Raw genomic sequence first — 27231 nt, 5'->3', positions numbered from 1 at the left:
AAAAGCAAGGTTAAGGGCCTTGCTCAGGGGCCCATCGGAGTAGGAGTCCTCTGCCGGCCACGGGATACGAACCGAGTTGATAAAGAATCTCTATAAATTGGCGTTCGAAATGTCTTGCACAGAGAACGAGTGTTCTGTTTCTGTCGCTCAGCAGAAAAAAAAAACAGAAAAAAAGAGTCTATGACACATTCCGCATCCTGGAAGACAGAGTTCAAATCCATAGCATCCATCCAAGCCATCAGAGTAATCAGTGCAAGACATTTTGATGTCAGTAAAATGTGCTCTGTAGCTCACCATCTGTATTAAAATAAATTGGTTCTTGAACAGTCTGTATTACAGTATATTAGACCCTACCCCCCAGAAAACAAAACATTTTTTGACATGCACTGTGTATCCGCAAGGACTTGGGCAGTATTTTTCTCTCATCCAAGAGACAGAGAACCTAAAGGTTTGCATGTTTAGAGTTCTTTTTAGCAATTAAAAGTTAGAGGCAGGAATTGAGTCAGCAGTGTTTTAATAATCAGGCCTTTACCCCAATCAGGGGACCGCTTAAAATCTTTAGTGAAGACAGTGCTGTTTCAGCCTTTCCTCCATGATCAAACACCCTGCAGATAGCACATGTGTTGCAGCACAAAACCAAAACCAGCTCATTAACACTCATTTATTTCCCTCTCTCATTGAAGTGCCCAGAGCAGAGCACCGACTTTGTACTTCTAACATTATTTTTCAGATTAATTGCATTGATTTAATGGTGCATTTCGACAGATTACCAGGGACCCAAAGCTCAGGTCATGTAGAGTAATGCCTCTGCTATTTGCCCTTGACTTAAGCGGATATACAGTACCATGACCCCATCTGTCTGTGCGATCGCTGTGGGAAACCAGCGTTTTGATTTTCAGTGAATGGATTAATCTTCTTTTTGCATTTTTTTTCCCTCAGAACCCAGATTAATGTGGCTGAGCCTTTCATTATTCCCTTATGAAGTCTGTGAGGGCTGATGTTTCGGGGATGTTTTGATTCTGTCAGGATGGGGGAGCAGGCCTGTACCGACCACATTAGGAAAATGTACATCAAAAAGTTACCATTTAAAAAATATCATTGTTGGATGACAGAATTACCTGAAGAATGCTCAACAGCTGAAACATTGTTGCTTCTTTCTAGTTTTTCAGCATGGAATTAACCTATACCTGCTCCTATTTAACTCCTCTCTCAAACATTCTAAACTGATGGCAGGTTTTTGAGGAGTTTTTAAACTGAACTAAATCAACCTTTTCTGTCTTTCTCATTCTTTTTTTTATTAATAGGTCCTTACGTAGTGATTTCCGTGTAATAATGTACTGTATGTAGGAACCTGTTACAAACATAGACTAAACAAATGTACAGTATTTAGCTGAGAGGTCATACAAATGTGAGAGTGTACACTGCTGGGTAAAAGTGCTCAACATCTTTATTGTTCTGCTCTTCAACAACATGGCTGGGTTGTTCCAGACGGAATAGTCACTTGTTCAGAAGTTAAAATGTTTTTCTCTGTAGTTTTCACTTGTGTCCTTCTTTGGAATCAGCTACTGTTGTTCACAATGTGAATGCCTAGATCAGGACCCTCCATAGTCTTGTCTGTTTCGAGGCTAAAAAGGTTCCGTTTTTTTTAGCCTGTAAGACCAGGAGATTTCTGTAAGCCTAAAAAATTGTTGTTCTTTGGACGGATTCCAGAGCAGCAGCAGTATCTTGTTTTTATTAGGTGGTGATCAAAATTATACACTTTATTCTAAATGAGGTCATACGAAACCAGTGCACTATTTTAACACAGCTTCCCTTAACTTTTATATTATTTTCCAACATGTAGAAAATGTAGTGTCAAAGTGTGCTCCTAAGTGTTTTTCATAAGATAAGATCACTTTATTGGCCATATACAATTTTTTTGTGTTAGGAATTTGTCCTTTCACATATTTTTATAGCTCTCCATGAGACACACAGACAGGGAGAGAGAAGCTTGGGGTCAGAGTGCAGGGTCAGCCACTTATACAGCTCCCCTGGAGCAGTTGGGGTTAAGGGCCTTGCTCAGGGGCCCAACAGAATAGGATTCCTCTGCCGGCCGCGGGATTCGAACCAGCAACCTTCCAGCCACAGGCGCAGATCCTGAGCCACAGAGCCACCGCTCCGCCCCATGCAGTGAGAATCACATAGGTGAGATTGTTCATACTGTATAAATTAGAATCATATTTTGAGCTGTGTTTTTCCAATATATTCACTCACCAATGTATATGCAATTCAAATCAGGTTTATTCACATCTGTACACCCGTTTTCTCACCACTTCATCCCAGTCAGGGTAGCAGGGAGGCCAGAGTCTATCCCAGCAAGCAGCAGGCACAAGGCAGGGTACACCCTGGACAGGACACCAGTCCATAACAGGGCCAGAAACCATTTAACCTACCAGAAGGTCTTTGAATTGTGGGAGGAAACCAGAGCACCTGAAGGAAACCCAGGGAGAACATACAAACTCCACACAGACAGCGCCCCAGGTCTGGAACTTCAGCGCTGTGAGCCAGTCATGCTGTGACCACTACGCAACCGTGCCCCTCAGTTTAATCACACGGCAAATTTGAAAACATTCACAAACACTGTAATAACTATGAAGAAGGTCTCAAGACTCTCAAAAGTTAGAAACAGTATGAGAGTTCAGTGGTTTATTTTTATTTGAACTTGAAAACGCCTCTCTTGTATTCTTCTTATAGAGCACCAAGCAGGATATACCAATACTTAATCTTTGATAAATGTAATGCAAAAAAAAAACATTGTTTCACATTAAGAAGAAGCCTTGCTAGGACAGCACTGTTTTAATGCTATTTTGCAAGTAGTATCCGAGGTAACCCCTGCAGATAGGGAGCATAATGTCTTGAAAGCAATATGGAAAGGTTTCTGTTGGATAGGTGTGTGTTAGGACTTCAGTGCAGCTGGTTCCGATGAATTCTTTGATTATTTCGGGGGTTAGAAACCCCTTAATACTGAAACAAACATTTCACATTGCTTTTCAGTCTTGTATCCATCGGCCATAATGCTTTGAGGAACAAGCTGAAGTACTCGCACGCTGTCTGAACCTGCATTTTAGAGACTGTTCAATACATGCTCTCCATCTAATTCTGACAGGGCTCTGGAATCAGCTCGGCTGATCTGTTCAGCTGTGGAATGGCTTCCACGTGGTTTCATTAGTGTTCTGAGGCCCCGGAACCTACGTTTTTACATGTATTGGGGTTCAGTGACACATATTGTTTCTCTTTCCAGAGACCAAGACACCTTTGCTGGTCACATGGCATCAAACACACGCTGTCTGAAAGTTACTGGATGGCAGTGAAGCTCTCTGTCTCTAATGATCACCACCATTTGCAATCTCCTGTGTTTGACAGAGACAAGAGCAATAATAGCCCATCCATATGAATAATTGATGCTGGAGACAGAAAGAAATCCATTTTTATGGCTTAACAGCACTAAGGAGAGTTTGGATGTACAGTATGACAGTCTGCAGGTGACGCGTTTCTTCTCAAGAATGTATTTAATTTTAATTTTAATTTTGGTTTATAGAGTCCTTAACTGAAGGGATCTTCCCAGCAAGGTGTTTGGGGGGTGCTAAAAGACAATGGATAGTAAGTGGAGTTTGACAAAGTAAAAATTACTTGTTGGCATACCAGTACTGGAGTTTTCTGTAAGAATAAAAACAGCATAGCAAGATCAGATAACTTAAAGGAAGAATAACAATTCTCCTGTACTCAAGAGATGCAGAATCCAATGTTGTTAACCCATGCTACAGCTTAGTAACCATGTCTGTGTGGTGGTGAATTACACTAGGAAAGTAGTCCTTAATCAATTCATTAGCTTTGATTTGCCTTAAAACCATCCATAGAAGCCCCATGCTGTACAAATAAGGTCTTCAGTCTTAATAATAATAATAAGGTCTTAATGTGGTCCAAATCATCACATGCTGTAATAATAATTGCTTACACTTATATAGCACTTTTCTGGACACTCCACTCAAAGCGCTTCACAGGTAATGGGGACTCCCCTCCACCACCACCAATGTGCAGCCTCACCTGGATGCCATAGTGCACCAGAACGCTCACCACACATCAGGTATCAGTGGGGAGGAGAGCAGAGTAATGAAGCCAATTCATAGATGGGGGGATTATTAGGAGGCCATGACTGGTAAGGGCCAATTGGAAATTTGGCCTGGACGCCGGGGTTACACCCCTACTCTTTTTGAGAAACACCCTGGGATTTTTAATGACCACAGAGAGTCAGGACCTCGGTTTTGCATCTCATCCGAAGGACGGTACCCATTTACAGTATAGTGTCCCCGTCACTATACTGGGGCATTAGGACCCACATGGACCACAGGGTGAGCACCCCCTGCTGGTCCCACTGACACCTCTTCCAGCAGCAGCCTTAGTTTTTCCCAGGAGGTCTCCCATCCAGGTACTGACCAGGCTCACACCTGCAGAGCTTCAGTGGGCTGCCAGCTGTGAGTTACAGGGTGCTGCTGGCCACTGTAGTTAATCATTTCCTGGGGATACATTACGGTACGTTTGTTTTTTAGGTGTTTTAATTTTTTATGATACATTTGCTTTTTGTTACCATAGTGGGTGTGATGGAAGGTCTTTACATGTATGTCATTTATCAGAAATTTTCATTTTTTAAGACAATTATGATTTTATGATCTTCCAAATGTGGCATTATGTATTTTTTCCCATGGCTCATACTGTATGTAAAAAAGCACAAACTCCCGACCTGAGAGATACAGTGCCAATGTGTTTGTTGGAACTGACTGTTTTTTTGCGCCCCATGCCAGGAGTGTTTTGAGGAGAGGGGTAAAATAGACTTCATCTCCCCCATGGATCTCTACAGATTTCCATTCCGCCATTTTAAGTAAAGCCCCTGTGCTTTCAGTGCTGTTGAAGTTGGTGAAGGGAACATCTGGATAAATGATTAATGAACTTGACCCAGTGCAATATGCCAGACTGCTTGAATGTGAGCTCCCTTCGCTCTGCGCACTTCTAAAGCGCACATTGGTCTGAATATTGCAAACTCCAATGTTGTCTGTGGCCTTTAAGGTCAGTGTTCCTATTGAACCGTACCGTACCTTGTAGAAAAGGGGATTTTTGCTCTCGCTAACATCTTCAACCCTAATGAAAAGAAAAATGTACACGTGCCATCCTGACAGAAGAAAAAGAAAATCGATACCCTACATCACATTGATTACCTGCTGACAGACCTTTCATTTTATAGATGCAAGACCAGATATTTTCATCACTCAGAGGAGCAGATTATATCATCTCCTTTTCTGCATCACTCTTATCTCTTTCTAGGAAGTAGAACGTTCTCGTTTTGTTGTTTTTGATGGTGTCCTTTATAATTTAATAGCATAGTATTTCTTATCTTCAAGGACTATTATAAAAACTTAGAAGCTTCTGTTTTAAATACAATCTGTAGAGTTTAGGTTGGGGAGCATTTTCCTTAAGAGGTGATCTTGATCCGAAAGAGCTGGCTGACGCGAAATTAGATTTTTAGTTATATTTTGATAAAACGTATAGAGATAATACCCCATTTTGTAGGCTGATCTGCTTCCAGTAACAATTACAGAGCAAAACATTACAGTATTCCACGAAATACCCACAGAGGTCCATGGAAATATGAAACTGCTCGGTCAGAAATGATACAGGCTTGCATGGATGAGGACAACACTGATTCAGAAGTTTCCAGAAGCCTAAATTGTGTTTCCAGCCTTGAGGCTGTCTGAACTGACACATTAGCCAGGCTTGATTTTATCCGCACTGACATGCAATAAAACTGTCGCTCTTGAAGTTCATTGCCTTGAAATTCTTTTACATAATTCTGCTGCGGTTGTTCATAATGCGTTTTCGGTAAAAGTTGGTAAGGTTTGTTGTGCAGTTTGGCACTGGGCAAATGAAAAACGAAATGGCAAGGAGGGCATTATTTAATAAAAATGCTGTCAAAATGTACAGAAAACTGAGCGTTTTATTCAATTATTATGTTTGCATCGTAATGTGTATTCCTCCTTTTAAAGCCTGATAGCTTCAGATGCGTCTTTACCGTCTCTAATTCAATTGTACCGGTTAAATGACGACTGGATGAGTGCATCAGCAATCTTAACATTGTGACTCCTACCAGAGTTCTCTAAAATATTTCTGCCGTCTTTCTCTTTTTATCACTGAAACTTTCTCCTGCCTGATCTAAGGAAGCCTTAATCTATTCTCTGGGGGCAACATCTGCTATATTTCCCATGCTTTTGTGTAGAGTACATCATCCCTCTATACACGTCTAAGCCGTGTCTTGTTTCATGTTGACGAGATTTTTCAAGTGCACTTGCAAAAACTAAATGTTTTTTTCCCATTTAAAGAAGAATAAAAGGTGTCATATATATTCATGTACACTTTTAAGTCATTGACAGATAAACCTGTTTTTTTTTCGTTTTACGAAATCAAGTTTACTTCAACAGTTCTTCAACTATCTGTTCTGATCAAAGTTGCATTCTGGAGTCTCGGTTTCTCAGGCTCCTGTTCCGAGAAGGAAAAAAAAAATCGCATTGCCCTTTATTTTCCGAGTCTTGTGCTTCCATATGCCTGCTGTTCATGAAAAACGTAAGGCTTTTCATGCTTTCACTGAGTTGGAAACCATAACCTAGCTTTTAATACACGAATCACCGATAAGAGTGTCTTCAACTTATTCTTTCGTCTTGTTCAGCGATTAGCAAATTCGTTTGCTAGGGACTACATGTTTTGCGCATCTCGTACTTGAAACGGGGCTTTTAAAATAATAATCTTGCGCGCAGTTTCCATGGTGGAGCTTTCAAGTTTTTAATTTTAATCCCCGATGTTGGTTCTCTAAATGTAAACGCAACCATTTGCGTCAAAGATGTACGGTCCTGCGCAGAGGCTGGCAGGCAGCGGCGATGTTTGCTCGATGAAGCAAGGACGGCGTTACGGGCTGGTGCGAACCAGATGGAGCCTCGTAATTCCTAAAAGTGATATACCCCCGCTGAGAGGAGCTCCACAGTGCGCGGAGGGTGGTGCACCATCAACCCAGCCGCGGTCTGGCGGTGTCTGCGAAATTCCTGCAGTCTGCTGACTCGCAGAGGTCAGGGGAGTGACAGTGGGGGCTGGGGGCTGGGGGCTTATTGTTTGTGAGCGCCTCACGTAAAAAGTGACAGCTGTATGATAATTAGCTTCATTCTAAGCCGCTCTGAACACGCGTCGAGGCGCACGGAGGCGACAGGTGGCTTTTCGGCTCAGGCATTACAGAGCTGCGGCGAACCGTGTCACTCCGTGCGCGGCGCGACTCGCGTGGGTTTGTTTGGTCAGTGTTTCCGAGAGCAGGCAGCGCTTGTAACACGGGGAACGATGCGCTTCTGAAAAGAACTAGGTTTTTATTTTTTGTTTCGCCTCTTCTCGCTCTTCTTTCGTGGTTTAGCGTCCCATGTTTTTGGATTGTACAAATATAGGGAAGATGAAGATTTTCGGCAGGTTGGATTACACGCTGGTGAGTTAAATGTTTTCCCACTGCTTTGTTGGTGTGTCTGCCGTTGTGTGTTTGTTTTTTTCGTATTGGATTGTTTTTCCCGTTTGATTCCAAAATACAAACGAGTTTGCGTGGATAGATGGACTTTGTCGCTGCTGCTTTCAAAGCAACATGTAGAAGAAACAAAATGTTAGGTTCCGTAAGTATTCAGAAGGTGAATGCATTTTCATTAAGCAGCTAGTAGTCTAATCAAATTTAGTTTTGTTGTCTGTCGCGAGGTTTTCGACTGCTTCTTGTACATTTGCATGACTTAGGAAGCGTTTTGAGGTTTATAATAATACGTTAAACTATACTTTACTGTTTTCACATTAAAACCTTGAGATCGTGTGCCCCCAATTAATAGTTTTACAGACCATCCGTGCAGCGCTAGTATCCACCTAATTATTACTTCATTCTTTTACAAACTAGTTGGAAGTTCTTTTGCGTACTCGCGTATTGGATGTTTTTTCCCTATTCCTTTGTAACGTAAGGTACTGTACAGGTTTTTGTGTGTGTTTAGTCTGTTGATACTGCATGCTCTATACAGTTCGGTGAAAAAGTATTTGACCCCTTTCAGATTTGTATGTTTGCGCCACCGAAGTTCAACAGAGCTTCATGTGGTTTCTATCGATGTAGAAAGAGCCCGAGTGAATAAAATAGGGGTTTTTGGTGCTTGTTTCACTTGACATTCAGCATCGAATGTCATGTCCCACTGAAGAGATCTACCTGAAGACCGTTGAAAAATTCATTGATGTCTATTAGTCTAGAACAGGCTACAGAAACATTTCTTAAGATCTGGGGCTCCACCAGTGCACAGTCAGTGACACAGTCTTGAAATGACAAAGATTTGGGACCATAACAGATCTTCCTAAGAGTGGCCATCCTGCCAAAATCACTCTAGGGTCACACCATAAAACCATCCAAGAGGTCACGGTGTATCCCAGAACAACATCCAGGGACCTGCATGTCTCTCTCTGTCCTTGGTTCAAGTCAGTGTTCATGACCCCACCAGCAGAAAAGCACTAGGTAGAGAATGGGATTCATGGGAGCAGAAAGCATGGCTCACGAAGAAGAACTTTGCTCACCTGAATTTTGCCAAAAGGCTCCTTGATGATTCCCCAGTCCTCTTGGGGAATGTTATGTGGAAACAGGGGGTCAAAAGTGTCACTTTCCAGGCTACATACAGTAGGAGCTGTTATACCTGGCAGAAAACCAAACACTGCATCCCACAGTAAGAACCTCATACCAGCGTCAAGCATGGTGGTGGTAGTGTCATGGTCTGGGGATGCTTTGCTGCCTCAGGACCCGGATGACCTGCCATCGTTGAAGGAATGGCATTATGTCTTGTATCGGAGAATTCTAGAGGAGAATATCGGGTCATTCTCAGTTGAGGCTGGAGCACACTTGGACCGGAACCATACAAGCATGTGTACAAGAGAGTGGATGAAGAAACAGAGATTGAGTGTTTTGGAATTCCCAGTTCGAAGTGTAGAATTAAACCCCGGGATAATGTGGTGGCAGAGGCTGAAGTGAGCCGTTCATGCTGGAAAACCCTCAAATGTTATCGAGTTGATGCAGTTTGTCATAGAGGAATGTGCCGGAATCCTACACGGCGATATGAGACACTGATCAGCATTGAAGGGAAATGTTTGGCTGCAGTTATTGCAGCTAAATCTGGTGCAACCAGTTACTGAGTCCAGGGAGACGCTAGCATGTTCACACAGGGACGCTGGATATGGGTTATGAAGTAAGCAAAACACACAGCTGCCTTTATACAGTACTGTATATCACTAGGACATACATGACTCTCAGTAGTGTAAACAGGCAAAAATTCAGAAATTCTGAATGGGAGCAAATACTGCTGTCATGGAACTGTATGCACATGCGTAAGATTTGGTGATTGTCATTTTCTGCTCTACTCTTCAGTCTTCTGGGTGTCCAGACACTGAAATGGTAGAACCTTTCATTTGACATGTATGTGTGCTGTATATTCCTTCGTGGCACAGTGGTCAGCCTTGTTGTTGTGGTCAACACTGAGGCCCTGGATTTAATTGTTGGTGGGCTGTCTCTGTGGAGTTTGTATGTTCTCCCTGGGTTCTCTGGTTTCCTCCCACAGTCCAAAGACATGTTGGTGTACACGCCTGTGTCTGTGTGTGCTCTGTGATGGGCTGGCATCCTTTCAATTGTGCATTGTGCCTGTGGCTGGGATAGGCTCAGCTCCCCTCACAACCCTGTTTTGTATGAAGGGCTTTGAAAATGGCTGAATGGATGGATATTCCTGGTAAGGACTGTGGCATCCTGGACGTTTTCCCCGCAACTGTAGAGCGCCCACACACGGACAGAAAAGGACACCAATTAAGAAATCCACATGAGCCCAGGGAGAGACTCGGACCAATTCAGAATCTACCCTAACCCAAGACCTCAGAGCTACAGTATGAAGCACCAGTAATAGCTGCCATCCCTGCTGTGCCTCATCATTTGAATCAGTTTTTTTAATTTAAATAATTTATTTAAGCTCGCAGTGGCCATCATTTGCAGATGAATGAACCAACTTCATACAGGGTGAGCCAGTACACATGTCTGCAACTCCACTGTTAACCAGGAGAACTGCTGCTGCAAGCTAGGACAAGTAAAACAAGGAAAAGCATTGCCGATTTAACATTTTTCATTATCTGTTGTAAATGAGGAGAGACGATAAATTTTAAGTTCCAGGTGATTTTCATCTTCATGGTGTTGAATGCATGACTGACCCGATGTGCTTTTTTTTCCCCTGTTCCTATTTGGCTGTATAGTGAAGGGCAGAGAGGAAAATATTTAAGCACCATGGATAGCGCCAGATCGTTGTTAGAATGTGCTGAGGCTAAAGAGTTACATGTGAATTTTAAAATGGGGACAATACTAACACTTATGTTTTGTTCCTGGTTCCATGGATATGATGTGTTTTTGTGATGGAAGCCCACAGTTTTGTATATATTTCCTTTCATGTCATGGAGCATGTTGCAGGTAAACTAATGATTGTTTCAGGTCGAGTCTGTTACTAATTGTGACATTTGTACCTTTAATAACAGATCCATTTTAGTTTGTGCTTTTGTGGGATCTAGCCACAAAAACATAAGAAAAGGTTATAATTGTTTGGCTGGTAGTTATTTGATAAGATGAGCTCATGTGGATATTTACTGGAAAAAAAGCAGGGTATGAGTATCTGTGTTTCATTATTTAAATAGCCATCAACATTTATAAATGTTTTGTACGGTGCTAGTTTGTTTATCAACAAAAAAGCTGGTTTTATCAGAATGTGTTGAGCCAGTTTATAAATATAATTATTGTATATACAATTATCAGTTTGCTTTAAAGAAACTTAAAAAATCCAAAACTGGCAAAGTACTGAACATCCCATCATTAAATGGATGAAGTATCATTTGACAGTTTAACTAGAAAGCTCTGCTAAGTCTTGAGGGCTCCAAAGCTGTCTTACTGTCATTTGATGTCATCTGACATTTCTCAGAATGGCACAATTTAATCCATTTAATTTATGGAATAGCTTAAGCGAACATCGTAATAAAATATATAGGCACACATTGCTGTTGTCCGCCACTGGAACAAGGGCATCCATGTAATTTATGAAAAAGTATTACTAAGAGTGCAATAGACATCCGACACTATTTAAATAAGTATAATACACAATAGCATGTGCATTATGTGGGATGTTTTTCAAAGCATGATCCTAAAAGAAACTTAATCTTAATCACTAACATGTTGGAGAAGCATTCTGAATTCTGCTTGAGTTCAAATGAAAATTCAGGAAGCTGCATCAAAACGATAGATGTAACATGATTCTCTTTTGGCCAGGTTGTAAAAGAGACATGAAACCGATGCATAAGGATCTTGTATCCCCTATTCCATGGCCTGTTTTTCAGTGCTGTTCCCACAAGCTCTTATTAAGATTCTGTAACTTAGTCACCCCTTCTTTCCCTGGGCATTTTAACATGTGTTCAGCTGTTTGTGATGCCACGAGGTGTTCTGGCTGAAACAGAGCACTGTCATAAGCGATATGGGGCATCCTCTCACAACGTCTGACCTATTCCTGTCCTATTACATCAAACATGTTCTCATTTGTAATTTATAAAACCACGTTCTTCCTCTCCTGGCCTTGCAGGCTCTCATTAAGGTTTAAAGTTGTCCAGCTGGTGTCAAGATTATGAGGCCTAACTGCTTTGGTACTGCCTGGCAGTATTTTGGATATGTACAGTACGGATGTTACATCGAACCCAAGCCTTCAGATATTCTGTGAGGTGGTGCATTTTGTTTAAAATATAATGGTTGATCATGTTTAACTTTAGGCATATGGAAATACAGTAAATACTTAATCTGTGCAGATTTTCCTACCACTTAAATACAATGCCTTTCAGTGGGAGATATAAATTTGTGGTTATTATACATGGAGTTTTCGTTCTTTTTTTTTTTGTTAGTGATGCTATGGGAGTCTGTCATTTCTGTAGTTCATTTTGTGTATTTCATTAAAATGGTTAGTCTGATAATCTAAAACCTGAGCATCCCATTAGAGAATTCTAAAATCCACATATCCACACAAAGTCAAGGTCCAAAGAAAATTCATGTAAATCTAAGAACGTGCGTTGTGTAATGTGGGCTCTTCAGGACAGAATATTTCAGTTTTATTCCGTTCCATTTATATTGGCTAATATCTGGAGTGTGTTGCTTTTGGCGGACAGCTATGAGACCCCACTAAAACAGGAATCTTTTCCCCACAAAAGTGTGCATAACCCCTACATTGATGGTGTTGTCATGCTTGTGCTTTTAAACTGGATTTCACATGTTTATTTAGATGTGTAAAACAAAAAATAAATATAGTATTTATAAAGCAAATGATGTATTACTGCTATACAAATTGACCAGACACTATATTTTTGGTGATCAAATTTAGGATGATATGCATTTTCACCATGTATGTCTAAATTGATGTGCTGACATATTTTGAAGAGATTTCAGTTTGTACCTAAAATATATTTACCTTGAAATTAGTGTCTGTTCTGTATATTTTGAAATTTTATGTCCCTTGTTAAAATTGCTGTGCATATCCCCGGTGAATGGTTCTTCGTGTCTGGTATTGATCTAGGAAGGGAAGTATGGAAAATTCTGGCCACAGTGAGCCCACGCAGCTGTAGTGTTGGCGGTTTTTGTGCAGGAGCTGAAAATGCAGGAGCTGATGCCACGGTTTCTGCTGAGGGCTGGTTATACAACAGCCTGCGTCAGACAAGCAGACGTGTCTGCTGGGACGTCTAAAAGGTTGCTTGGATGAATCACGCAGAAAGTGTCTTTTGAATACATTTGACACACTAGTGCTTATAATGGAACCCAGCTGCAAGTCTTTAAAAGCTAGATGGCACAGTAGGTGTCCTTGTTTTTTGGGGGAGGGATTCAGTTTTGCATTTTGGCCTTATCTTCCTAGGCAAGATGTGTAATTTTGCTTAGTCGTTAGAATAGGTTGTTCCCATTTTCAGCGCATTATAGGTAAAGATCAGCTTTCACTTGCTAAAAAAACATAGTGGTTTCTTAATTTAGGCAAAATTCTTGCACTATGTAAGAATGTTATAGCTACACTGTTAATGTGAGCTTGCCGCATTAATAAACTAAATTAGACCATTTGCCATAAACGATCAGTTATTTATTTGGGTGTAGTGACTATCTTGTTCCTTGTTGATGCCTTGTTTCTTCAAGCCACTTTGAGGGTACTCTTTAAACTTCTCTGGAGTCGCACACCCACCCTCAGTGCCAAAGGTTCCCAGAGACTCTCCAGCAAAAAGTCTGGAAGTGAACCCCACATCAGTAAATTACTAGCAAACGAACAAACAAAATCGGCCAGATGACCTCCTCTCAAATTTAACCTTTCCAGTGATCTTCCACTGCTTCAGGGTGATACGGTGGCTCTGTGGCTCAGGATTTGTGCCTGTGGCTGGAAGGTTGCCGGTTCGTATCCTGTGGCCGGCAGAGGAATCCTACTCTGTTGGGCCCCTGAGCAAGGCCCCTAACCCCAGCTGCTCCAGGGGCGCCGTATAAGTGGCTGACCCTGTGTTCTGACTCCAAGCTTCTCTCCCTGTCTGTGTGTCTCATGGAGAGCCAGTTGGAGTATGTGAAAAGACAAGTTCCTAATGCAAAAAATTGTATATGGCCAATAAAGTGATCTGATCTTAAGTGTATGCTACTGCATATGAAACAATTTCACTTGATCTGTAGTGCATAGAACAGCTTTTACCTTACAGCTATGGTAGAGAAAGTACTGCAGCTGTCTCAAATGCCACAAAACAAACGTGTATGGAGTAATTCTTCTTTCAGTGTGTCTGTGCAAGTGATTTCTTCATTGCATCCTACTGTAATGTGCTAAAACATGCTGGCCTCTATATATATTATGGCTTTGAGTATTAATGTACTCGGGACTATTCATATGATGTGGCGAGATCAAATTGGCCACTGTTCTTGTAAACATTAATTTCATTCCATTTTTTAAACATATTTCCTGCCTTTTATAGGGCTAGTTGGGTTGAAGTCCTCTTGTCTGTAAGCTTTCTTACTTTATTATGATACTCTGCCTGGTTTATACATAGGGGTATAGAAGACAGTGTACAAATACTGTTAGTGCACAAAACATTCTACTCATTAGCCTCCTGTTAAACACTTAGTTTTGAATTTTAAAATGGAGATTCTACCTCAAATTCATATCCTATTCCAAAAAACTTTTTTTCCCCCTAATCGTTAGTTAAAAACATGGCTGCAGACACTGCATTCGCAGCATCATTGTTTTTTCCTCCACCCAGAGACACAATGTGAAGTGTGTGGGCAGGTTTTGTAAAGAGGCAGTGTCACTGTGTCCCAGCTGAATGCCTGTTTTCGCTTCTCAGCCCTAGCAATTTAACAGAAGGCATGAACAGAAGCCACCCTCCCACACATCCTCTATGATTAAATATGCTTTGTGAGTACATCCAAAAGTTGGTTTTTCTGCAAAAACATGCGTCTCTTCTGCTAAATTTCTTCTTCGAAACTGCTTTCAGACTTGAACAAGCTTCCTTTGAATAAAAACTGGTTGGTAATCAAGAATTGACCAAATTTTCTAGGCTTATGTGTCTTGTTTAGGAGTACAGTTTTAGTGTACTGTTTGAATCCATGAATCACATTGCCTCTACAGTCTTGGCATGGGGAAATGACAGGCAAACACCAAGCTTTCCACCAAGATCTGTCTGAAAGGCTTGTGAAAGGGGATGACACTTCCCAATGAAAAAAACCCACAGCTAGCCAGCATTGCATAAGTGAACAAGCCTAATGGATGGTTAATGATGTCTTGTCAAATGAGGACTATCAGGAGGTAGCATTGTGATAAAATGTAAAAAAAGTATTAGGGTAATTGGTGAAACACTATGTACTGTTCGTATTTATAAAGAAACATTGCTATTTCTTACATTACCTTGGTTTTTTTAAATAATCCCAGAAGTATGCATTTCTGTACAATAGTAAAATCAATTTGCATATTTAACATCTAATTCACTAACAGAGCATTCAGACCCAGTGGATTTAGTGAAATCAGAGCTACAAAACTAAATCACAGAAAATGTGCACATTCATTTTGAAGAATCAGTATGAACTTGACACACTATCAACTTAAAAACATGACAGAGTTGGCATGAGGAGCATTACTGATCAGTAACAATCCCGTAGCATTGATGTACAGTATGAACCTGATCAGCTTCCAGACAGGCGGAGTGGTGGAGTATCCCACAGGTCACAAAAGATGGCAGTCTCCTCTTTCAGCAGTTAGCAGTGTCACTGTACCCATGAACAACACCCAAGCATGAAGATCATCAGGTTCCAAATGGGTGAGATGGGTCCAATGGTCTCCTCTCATTTTCTAGTTGGTTAAATTGATCCAACGACCTCATTTATCCATTTCTCAACAGGAACTAGGGTATTATTTTCAACAGCATGGCTGGGATAGCTTGTTCCCTGCTCCCACAACCCTTTTAGTAAAGAAGTGCCTCCTGCGCTGGGTTTTAAAAGCACTTCCACATACAGTAGTCTCCACTTGTGCCCTTTGAACTCCATTTCATTGTTCATTGAAAAACAAATCTTCTGGGTTGACGTCAGTGCCTTTAACGACTTGAGGGCTTGTATCGGGTCCCCTCATAGTTTTCTTTATTCAAGCTTAAAAAGATTCAGGTCCTTCATCCTGCTAAGTGTAGGGCATTCCATAAGCCCTGGGATGTATAGAATTCTTTAAAACATGGTGACCAAAATTGAACACAATATTGTAAATGAAACCTTACTAGCACATTGTACGTTTTTACCATCCAGTAACATCGCTTGCTTCAAATGTAATCTTCAGATCTTAACATTGTTCGCCATTTTCACTGTTTCTCCACATCGTCTGGATGTGAAGGACATCAACGTAATCGCTGCGAAAAAAGACTTAAGGAGCCCCGTGCTCCATGCAGATGCAGAGCTCCAAGCGTTCTAATGCTGTGCTGAATCTTTCTGCCTGCGATGTTTTGTACAGTAGCTACTGCCATCTGAAAACTATTTCACAGATGGATCTCAGGAAGGCAATGGCAGTGATGATGGTGATGGAAGAGCCAGGGTACCTGATGATCTGCCTTCTATAATGTGACCTGTTCCACATCAAGACAGTTTGCTAGTTTCTTTGGACCGATCCAATTGTTAAAACCATATGTCTCATTCTCCAGGGAATTTCTCTCGTTGATGGACCTGTCACAGAACGATCCTTGTTACTGAGTCATATCCATCTTTGTTCTTGCATCAGTTAAAATACTACTTTTCAAATATGTTTATACGTACTCTTACTCAATTCTTTTTGGCACTTTTAACTCGAATACCAAACACTGTGCACTTGGCGTTTTTATGAATTCACATCTCCGTCTTGAAATGCTTGAGCTCAGAACTTTCTTGATTAAGTTATAGTACAGCTATACTGCTTCATATGACCAATTTGTGTTTGTCATGTTTTGCAGGACTTCTCCTATGATGACTCTAAAGTGGAGTTCAATGTGGATGCCCCGAATGGTGTAGTCATGGAAGGGTATCTCTTTAAGAGGGCCAGCAATGCCTTCAAGACATGGAACAGGTAATTAGTCTTGCTCCTTTGTCCTGCTGAGAGCTGATTTCTCTGAAATGCTCACTCCGAGTATTTTATAGAAGACAGGCCTTGTGCTCATTGTCCTGCTGTGCCCCAATAGGAAATAAGGTATTTTTTAAATGTCAAAATGTGATTCTAGATGTTTAGCATCAGCCTGATGGCTGTAAACATTTTCCAATGTTGTGCTTTGCACAGTGTGCAAATGCCCAATTATAAAGATACCTGCTCATTTTCAATTGGATTTTATCAAATGATGACAATTTTACAGCGTGACCACTCTGTGATTGTTTTTTTTCTGCCCCCAGATTTTCTGAAATTCCATTTGTAGTCAGCTTGGCTCACTGCTCCAAATCACATGCAGAACAACATACAGGAGTCTTCTGACTTGCCCATCCACTGCTAGGCAGTGCTTCTCTTCACATTGCAAACCCAGGGTGCTAATTGCACAATTATGTTGAAATGTAGGAGTACATACAGTATGTTGGCTTTTGCAGCAATATAGAATGAGCTACATTTAAGTAAAACAAAACTAGAAGGTCATACGAGTTTTCTTTCTTGGGATTGTTTGGAAATATGATTCCACTGGCCATCTGTATTTAAGGAATTGCCTAGCAAGGTGTGGCCTGACCATGAAATAGTAAAAGAAAGATTTTTCAGCTGACTGGGTATACCGTTTTTTAACCCAACCCAGATCTCGGTAAATAAAAGGGCAAACACACAGGTTGGGATCCTAGGGTGGCTACTCACAAACCAGTGATCTATGGGCAGTATGTAGACTATACTGTATGAACAAATAGGGCTCTGTGCCTTCACATGTTTAGTTAGTCAGGAACTCCTTATTTATTTGTTTATAATTCAGTTGCTTCTGTTGGGTAAAATGGGTCCAAATGCTTTACAAGGATGAGTACCTCTGATTCTCCTAAACACAGCTTATTGGCTTTGATTTGTGCCTTAGCTCTATTAGTTGAACTGAATTGATCAATTGGGCTCTTAAAAACTAGGTGCCCAAGCGTTTGGTATATAGTTCTGGAAGAATGTTTCAGGGGGAAAAAGCAAACAAAAACACTTTTGTTTTGTTCTAGAACTGCATTGCAGTATTTAAGTTGATGAACCAGTGTGCAGATTGCGTTTTTTGTGGCCCATTTACGCCTTGGATATTGTTTTTGAGTCTGAATATGATTCATTATCACGTAAGTGGCTTTTTTCAGCTACTAGTGGAACGTGTGTGTCTGCAGCATTGATCTGGGCTGTCAAAGATCAGAACCGAACATCATTATTGCCTATCTTCCATTCCTAGTGAAAGAAACCTTGACAGTGATGGATGTGAACCCTTCTTGTGTTAAATGAATCATCAGAAATGTCTCCACAGAAAATAATTTTAGAGCTGCCTTCCCTTGAGAGTGCCACATGGGCATGGGGCACACCTCTGTCTTGAAAATGATATCTGGTCCTTTTTTTCTTTTGTAGGAGGTGGTTCTCAATACAAAACAGTCAACTGGTATACCAGAAGAAGCTGAAGGCAAGTGCATTGTTATTGTGTTCTGCTATACATTTCCAGGCAGTTTATAAGTATTGGTCCAGTAGACTCTTCTTCTACAGGATCTTGAAAGGAGCTTGATCTTTAAAGCACATGTTGGAGCTTTTCAAATTGAGCATTAGCATCCCATATTTTTTCAATTTTGACATTTTGTTTCTTAAAATCATAAATTACAAGTTCACCGCACTCGCTTTCAAGCTCCTGGATTGCACAGACAGATGTATAGTGGCAGATAGAGTTCCATCAGGAATGTTCTCCGTCTGACAATGCTCACAGCTCCTGGAGAAAATCAACAGGAGCTGCTGGAGACCGCACTGCATCAAAGTTAATCTGACCCTGTGAGTGACATTAGACAGCAGCCTCAGGAACACACACTCTTGTAGGTTGTTCTGAAAGTTACTGCTCCCAAGTTTAAAACGTATTGGTTTCTGAACTTGCCTAGGTGTGAACAATGTGGAATTCACATCCATTCCAAATGGTTGTTAGAACTTCGTAAACCATAGTTCCTAAATTTGGTTATTAGGACATTTTAGATAACTGCAGCTGAAGACGTATCCAGTTGGAATTGTGGCTCCAACCTCAAGGAGAGAAGAACTGGCTTGTTGTTGAATCTGGGTAGGTCTCCTGATGACCTGTGTAAAAACGGGGATTGTCAGTGGTCCACCAGCCAGTGGCAGCCAGCTGGAGAGCTGACTGCAGCCTCTCCCATGCAAGTTAATGGGTCTTTTGTCTGGAATGATTTAATGTTTCCTCTTTTCACATCATGAGCTGAAATCTAAATTGGTGATTTTTGTGAAGGCTAGAAATTCCAAACAATCACAGTTAAGTGCCAGTAAAAAGACAAAGCTTTTGTTGCAAAGATGATGACCTTTGCTCCTGATCTTATCTACAGGCTGCCTTGGGTTGTTTTTTAAGTTTTTCATCTTTCCAATTAACCCTCTATTGCGTATATCTCGTGTATAAGTAGGCTAATTATTTTATGCCATACGTTTCTAGCTGCTAGAAAGTTGTTACGAGCTCTCACAACTGGGGTCTGCAATTGATCTTAATAAACATATGAGATCTGAAAATCGTTTATTAAAAAAAGCTGGGATTTGTCAATAGAGAATGAAGTTCAGCAACTGGGAAGTGAGTGGAAACAAAATCCAGCATATTTTGTGGCTTTTCAGGGCTGGACTTGGGGATCCTATATGAGGTCACTCATGCCAAATATTCATGTATCTTGAGCTCTGCGACTGTTCTGGCTGCCTGTTGGAGTGACGACCCTGTGATTTGTTTGGAACAGGATGCCCTTACAGTGGTGGTTGAAGACTTGAGACTGTGCTCAGTCAAGCCTTGTGAGGATATCGAGAGGAGGTTCTGCTTCGAGGTCGTCTCCCCAACAAAGTAAGGCCAGATCCTTCAGACACAATGTGGAAGAAGCTTCCATAAAATGGTCTATCAGAAAACCTTTAGGACATAAGGAAATAGACTGTTGCAGGACATGAAAATTGTCATGCAGATAGTCATGTTTACATTTTTCTATTGAGCAAAGCTTTTCTGTTAAGGATAACATAGCTACTGCTATGCAAAATCTAATTGCTCTTGATTGCTGTTCACACACAGGAGCTGCGTTCTTCAAGCGGAGTCCGAGAAGCTGCGCCAAGCTTGGATTCAGGCGGTGCAGGCCAGCATCGCGTCCGCCTACAGAGAGAGCCCAGATAACTACTATGTGGAGGTGATTTACTGTGAAGGCACTCGCGGTACTTTAGACCACTACACTGTCATTTCATGCACACCAATGGCGAAAAATTCAGCTTCTACTTTAAGATAAGATCTTATGCTTTAAATGTTTTTCCTGCTGAAAGGGAGTCATACTGTGGAGAGGTCAAATAGTTTAACATGACCATGGACACTGTCCTTCAATTATCTACATAATCTGCAGATGTGGGTTAAGGCTTGTATAAGCCCTGAGAAAAACAGGAGGAACACTGAGCTGTTAGAAAGTCAGTTGTGAGACTCGAATCTGCACTTTGTCACTGCATGTACCCTTGGAAATATCAGTCTGGAGAAGTGTGAAATTGTCCACTTGGCATGCAGATTGTTTTAGAGCATTGTCATCACCTTGTGTGGTTATTCCTTTGGCCAAAAACACTCACGCTGTAGTGAACTCTATGGTTGTCTCAGACTGGCCTCATTTTACCAGTATGACTGTAAACATTTCAACATTTAGACCAACAGTGGAATTAATCAGCTTGTTGAACTGAAGGGTAGAAAGGCTAGTGTTAGGTACTATCACCTGCTAGATAGTATCACGGGACAACTGTTCAACAGGACCAGGAAAAAATGCCCAATACCTTGTGGCAGCATATCTAGGTGCCATCTATATCCTGAGCTGTCTTAACACCACCACCACCAACAACAACATCAACATAATTCCTCACACTTATATAGCGGTTTTCTGGACATTCCACTCAAAGCGCTTTGCAGGTAATGGGGACTCTCCTCCACCACCACCAGTGTGCAGCACCACCTAGATGATGCAATGGCAGCCAGAGTGCACCAGTACACTCGCCACACAACTCTCAGTGGGGAGGTGAGCAGAGTGATGAAGCCAGAGATGGGGATTATTAGGAGGCCATGATTGGTAAAGGCCAGGGGGAAATTGTCAGTATCAGGTTTGCGGGTACTGGGGACTCTCCACCACCACCAGTGTGCAGCCCTCACCTAGATGATGTGACGGCAGTCAAAGTGCGCCAGTACGCTCTACACACATCAGCTCTCCGTGCAGAGAGTGATGGAGCCAGTTCGTAGACGCTTTCCCAGAGCTCCTATAGCCGCTTAACCGCACCCCCCTGTGACCCTGCTCTTGTCCTCAGAGGCTGGACCGCACTGCCTCCCCCTCTACCAGCAGCATAGACTCGGCCAGCGAGTCGCGGGAGCGCAGCGTCAAGGGGGAGAGCATCCTCCAGCGCGTGCAGACCATCCCCGGCAACGAGCTGTGCTGTGACTGCGGCCAGGCGGACCCCCGCTGGGCCAGCATCAACCTCGGCATCCTGCTGTGCATCGAGTGCTCGGGCATCCACAGGTAGGCTGCACCCCGGCTCGTGCTGATCACCCGCTGCTCTGAGCCCGCCAGCTGGAGCCCCTGTTAAATAGCTGCCTGTCCAGCTCCAGCGCGTGCAGCTGAATCATCGCCCGCGGTCCGTCAGGAACGGTGAAATCCGTGCTTCTGCCGCTCCTGCCAGGCAGTTCTCCGATGGAAAGGTAGCCCCCCCGCTCAAGTGCGTAGCCCTCCCTCCAGCCCTTTCAAGCTTGCGCTGACTCAGGATAATGGACCTTGCTCTTAAATTGTCTTGTCATGCCAAAAGCACCTCTGGAGGTTTTAGTGGTCTGAGTGTTTAATTATTTAGCCATTGTTGCAGAGGGCTGTTATTTCTTAGGTTATTAAAAATGCAAGACGCTTCAGGGAAGAGGAGGTCCATCTTCTTTGTCTGTTGGTTAGTAGTTTATTGCTCCAGGAGTCTTATTGAAATGCTTCATAACCCAGTGAATCAGCTCACACAACATTGCCAGGTGGTTTGGCTCAATCACCTACAGCTGATTGTGTAAAGAATTCCCTCCCTGTTTTATGCAAAGTAACAAGACTAGCCCTTTGGGTCATGTAGATCAATTCCAGGATATTAACAGAGGTACCTGTCCTCCGTGTAAGAAATGGTTATTTTAGAATCTGAATGTGATTTACCTTTTACTCAGTTGTCGTTCTGGCTTTTCTTCCAGTACAGCAGTCTCCCATGTGCACAGTCAGTACCAGAATCGTTTGTTATCGGTGCTTTATTTAGTTTTGTTAGGAATGTTTGAACAAAGTCCACACCAGATTGAAGAACGGACCCCGGGAAACCCCAAAACATTTAAGTGATTCCTTACATTTGTTGAAGATTGCTGCTTGCACGTAATGATTCATTTTTGGAGGAGATGTTTAGAATCGGACATCTTGTTTTATACGTCATCCCCTAGTGCTGAAATAATCAGGAAAGCTTTAGTGAGTTGTGGAGTGGAAAGGGGCTCAAATACTTTGCCCTGTGAGGTGCATGCTTGTCGGAGCTATCTGAACGTTTGGAAGGAATTTTGAATTTGGAGTCCCAAGGTGCCTACTACCATTTCATTGGTTTTGAGTAGTAACCTTTCTCTCACCGATAACATTAACAGATGCTCAGGAAGTTGCAGGGGTAACTGCTTTGTGTGAAGCTGAGTATACCCTAGCAGCTGCTGCCAGTGGGGCAGTTTGACCAATCCCAAGATCACACCAGTGACTTCTGGGATTGGCACAGCAGGTTTCAATCTGCATTCAGTGTCTTTCCTGCCCGTCACCTGGGGAACCCTTGAAAAGATTTGGTTTCTAAAAGGAAGTAGTATATTTCAGTGCCCATTATAGTGTGGCCGATAGATGTCCGAGAATATTTTTTAAAGGCTGCTCATCTGTGTTCTGATTAAACTCTGAAAGACATTTAGTCAGATTGGGTCACATTCAATGCAGTTCTTCAAAGGGAGAGAGATGCCATCACTTACTCATCAGCCCAGGGGTTACAAGTCTATGGGATAGTGACATCCGAGAGAGGCAGAGACTGTTTGAGACTTCAGCAGTGTTTTGAAAGGATTAAAAATACTTTGTGGGCTTAAAGATCAGAGGAACAAGATAATTGACTGGCAGAAGCAGCAAACCCATCCATTTAACCTATGCTAACATACTGTGGGCTATAATTCAGATGCACACTTTGTTATTGGAAGGGTAGCTATTTAAAAGTAGTCCCAGTTAGAGCTCTCAGAGAAGCATGCATCATCTGCACTAAGCAATTATCATCGCTTATGTAATCACAACTTTAGCAGCCTAAACAGCCTGATGAATATTCATGACTTCCCTCACCACAGCCTTCTCACACTGGGTTTCAGAATGGGTTTTCAGAAAGAATATATTTTGATGGTTGCATATTTTTGGGGGGCGGGTTCTGTCATTGTCAGGATATTGAACATGGACATGGGTTTCATGCATAATATTTCAATTTACATGAAGGTGGCACCAAACAGTCCAATTCAAAAGACTGAGACCTTGGTGTGTAAGAGTCTAATTGATTTTTTTTCCTTAAAAATATTTAAAGTCGTTTAAGGTACAGTTGTATGACTAAGCTGTTGAAAGAAGCAGATATTATGCTATTTCTCTGTAGGCTACGGGATTCTATTATTTTGGCAGAGGTTCCAAAATGTGACTCGGTAGTTGATTGCATTTTTTAGATCTTTACGTTCCTTCACGCTCAAGCAAATGAAACATCTTTGTGGTTTCGTTCCTCCTCCTCCTTATGTGACAGCTAATGCTGACAGTGCCCAAGCACTTTGTTGTGTGCTGCTATGCTTGTGTCTCGGGATTGGATATTATAGTTCTAATTTCATAGATGTTTGACTCATTGGGTGTTTTCTAAGCCACGGGCTCTTGTGTATCAGATGGCACCATGTGCAGGACCTTTCGTGCTCCCTACCTTATCTCAACACCTTTCCGTAAAGAGAGGTGGAATTAATTGGATCTCCATGTACTTTTGTTAATACTTCATTAATCCAGTTTATACAGTTAGCCTTCCACATCTGAAATCTGCTATACATTCTGAGTCTGACAAAGGTGCCTATTTAAGAATCATTTCTGTGACACTTCTGTCTCTATTCTATCTTCTTCTGTCTTGTTATTCAGGAGTTTGGGGGTTCATTGCTCCAAGGTCCGGTCTCTGACTCTGGACTCCTGGGAACCGGAGTTATTGAAGGTAGGTGTTCCCCCTAATTTCTGGTTTCATTTTCTGTTCTCAGATGGCTGAACAGACTTTGCATTTGCTTCCAACTCTTCCTCTCAGTCCACTCTTATTCCAATCTGGACTGAGCAGTTCCTTTCTGCAATGGGCAGTGTGTTTAGGTTTCTGCAGTACTTTGTGGTGAACTGATAATCTTCTCTGTGGTTATTCGTGCCAAGAATAGGTAACCTTTAACCACTAAAACATGTTGAGGAAATTTAGTGGATGGTTAGTTTTTGTTTGTACTGATGTCTCAGTGGAAGCAGCAATGAATGCCGTCAATAAAGTAAACCGTATTAAAAGTAAATTGTCATCCATAGTAACAGCTGCAGATATAATCCACACTGGGTGTGTTGAAATTATTCACCATAGGACAAAACTGAGCTTTTTTTGGTAAATGCATCTTTTAGACTGTGGAGTTTCCGGCTACAGTGACTCTTGAATATGCACAGGAGGGGAAAGGCTTTTGGTGTAGAACTGGCTGGCCTTCTGTTTTGAAGTCGATCTTTCTCCCCCCTTGCAGTTAATGTGTGATCTGGGCAACAGCACCGTCAACCAGATCTACGAAGGCGCGTGTGAAGAGCTTGGCGTGAAAAAGCCTGGACCCTCAAGCTCAAGGTGAGCTTGAACAGCGGGACAGGGGTTCGGACGCGGCTCTGCTAACCGATGAAACAAGTTCATTGGCAGCTGGGAAAACAGGGAACAGGAGTAGTGAAAGGTTGTTCATTTTGACCTGGTGTCTAAAAGGCGTAAAAAAAATGTACTGTATATCCCTGGGGAGGATCTGGCTGTAAGTATTCTATCCCGGTAGAGGTCAAATCTGTTTCAGGTTCTTGGTTTCACATCGCCAGGCGGTCCTTGAAGTTCTACAGCTTTTTAAGGTGTTCCTATGACAAGTGTTTTTGCCTCCTTTCATAACCACCTTTTTTCGCGATCTGTTTCCCGTCTGTCAAGTATGGATCGGCGTGCTGGTGGCAGAACAGGGCCGGGGTGACCCGAATCGGTCCTCATTCGCTCTTCCTTTTTTCCCCCGATTTGGGTTCCCAGGCAGGAGAAGGAGGCCTGGATCAAGGCCAAGTACGTGGAGAAGAAGTTCCTGAAGAAGCTGGCGAGCGGCGGGGAGGCCCTGGCGGACGGCGAGCGCAAGGGGCGCCAGTGGCACGCGAAGAAGTGCCAGAGGCGCAACAGCTCCACGAAGGCGCCGAAGACCCGGCGGAAATACCGCCAGGACGCGGGAAGCGCTTCCCCGGCCACCCTGTCTTCAGGTACGGCCTTTTCCCAGCGCGGGCCGCAGGACGACTGCGGCACCGGCGCGTGGAGCGTAGTGGTTAGGACCCCGGACGCCCAGCCCGAGGGTCGCGGGTTCAAATCCTGGCCGAGACACAGCCGCCGTGCCTTCGAGCAAGCAACTTCATTCAAAATGCAAGAGCTTGTTCTTTGTTGAAATATGTGACGTAAAATAATAATGCTCTTTAAAACTCTAAACTCTAATTTGGGTTGGGTGGAAGGTGGGCAGATCTGTGGTACAGTGGTCAACATTACTGCCTCCTGGGTTCAGTTCCGGATCTGGGGTCCTGGCTGGGTTTGCATGTCCCCCCCTCCCCCCACGTTTGCATGGGGTCCCTCCCCCACAATCCAAAGACAGCCTGGTTAATTGGCCCTGGTGTGAGTGTGTGCCTGTTTGTGTTTGATCCCCTGCGATGGACAGGGATAGAATCTGGCTCCCTCATGACAAAACTAATAAGTGGTTTTGTTTCCTTACCGTTTCCAGCAGTGTTGTATCGGCTTGAATTGGGTAGAGCAAAGCCTTATTAATGGTGCCTACGAGAGCGGAAATAAAGCAGCACTGGGTTAACAGCCTTCAGTCCCACTTCTATAAGTGGTTCCTCTGAGGGGAGCCCAAAGGCTGTGCTAAGAAATTCCGACTTTTATGTCTTCTAATTGGGAAGCCATGCTTCATTAATTTCTCAGATTCCCACCAGCCACGCTGGCAGCTCCAGAGGATGCACAATGGGTACTTATTGTGATCACCATTCAAAAGCTACAGAGTTGTTTGTGATAAGTCATTACTTAAGCTTACTTGATTCTCCTGTTGTATTAGACAATCAAATGACGAGAAGAGGAGGCCCTCCAGCCCATCGTGGGCATGCATTTGCTGGCGTCTTCTATTGGTTTGTTTTGCTGATGCTGTTATCCAAAGCAACTTACTGACATTCCAGTTCCCTTTGTTTTTACCTGCAGGGGTATCGGGAATCAATCTCTTCTAGTCTCCCATAGCGGCTTTCAGTGCAGAGCATTTTCAAGGCACAGCAGGGTTTGAGCAGTCTGTAAAGAGTAGAGGAGTTCATTGCCATATCTACACGTGCATTGGAATTCTTAATTGCGCTGATCTCTCAGGACACACACAGTGCAACAGACAACACCACAGAATGTGCACGACAGGAACAATCAATATATTGTGGAAAAATAAAGAAATATGTAGTAGTGAGACTGAGAGAAAGAAAAGGGTAACCATGTAAAAAGTGTGGAGTGCAGATGTGTGTTGAGTCTGAGGCCCTGCAGTGAGCTGTTGAGGATGCGCACTGCAGTGGGATAGAAGCTGTTCTTGAGTCTAGTGGTCTGTGCTTTAATAGAACGATATAGTTTGCCAGAGCGTAAGGGGGAGAACAGTTTGTGGGCAGGATGGCTGAGATCCTGAATGATTGATTGGGCTTTATTGCGACAGCAGAGGGTGTGGATCTCACCGATTGATGGTGAATCACATCCTATGATCCTCTGAGCCGTTGCCACAACCCTTTGTAGTGCGTCTCTGTCAGGCGTGGTAGTACTGCTGTACCACACAGTGATGCCACTTGTGAGGACTGAAGTACTGAGTGTCCTAGCAGTTACCTACAATAAGTGTAAATTCGAACCCGTGACCACCTGCACAAGGGTCAGGGGCACTAACCACTGCTTCTCCCTGTTACTCATTACAAGGCTTGGTCTAAAACTCTCCAGGAAAGGAAACTTCCAGAAGCACCCTCATGCATCAACATGCAGTGTGGATTGATATTTGTTTTTTCGTGTCCTGCACCGCTTACTTTAATTTCTTATTGCACGGTTATCCTTTTCTACAAGAAACCTTTTTTTATTTTCCCCTGGTCTCAATATTGGCAAACCGCTG

At 42.6% G+C, this 27231-nt stretch overlaps 1 protein-coding gene across 7 annotated transcripts in view; it reads left to right on the top strand.

Annotated features, from left to right (window-relative positions):
• acap3a (ArfGAP with coiled-coil, ankyrin repeat and PH domains 3a) overlaps positions 1-27231 on the top strand; it is a 174374-nt gene that overhangs the window by 125034 nt on the left and 22109 nt on the right. For all 7 annotated transcript variants that reach the window (XM_069184052.1, XM_069184049.1, XM_069184050.1 and 4 more), the window contains exons 11-18: positions 16597-16709; positions 18189-18240; positions 19544-19644; positions 19864-19975; positions 21117-21325; positions 23975-24044; positions 24592-24686; positions 25116-25333. In XM_069184052.1, the coding sequence (XP_069040153.1) occupies positions 16597-16709; positions 18189-18240; positions 19544-19644; positions 19864-19975; positions 21117-21325; positions 23975-24044; positions 24592-24686; positions 25116-25333 (970 nt within the window). The remainder of the gene's footprint in view (positions 1-16596; positions 16710-18188; positions 18241-19543; positions 19645-19863; positions 19976-21116; positions 21326-23974; positions 24045-24591; positions 24687-25115; positions 25334-27231) is intronic.

This window comes from Lepisosteus oculatus, chromosome 25 (assembly GCF_040954835.1).
Source record: "Lepisosteus oculatus isolate fLepOcu1 chromosome 25, fLepOcu1.hap2, whole genome shotgun sequence".
Taxonomy (NCBI): domain Eukaryota; kingdom Metazoa; phylum Chordata; class Actinopteri; order Semionotiformes; family Lepisosteidae; genus Lepisosteus; species Lepisosteus oculatus.
Note: the sequence above shows the minus strand (reverse complement) of the source record. Positions and strands in the feature narration are given on the sequence as shown.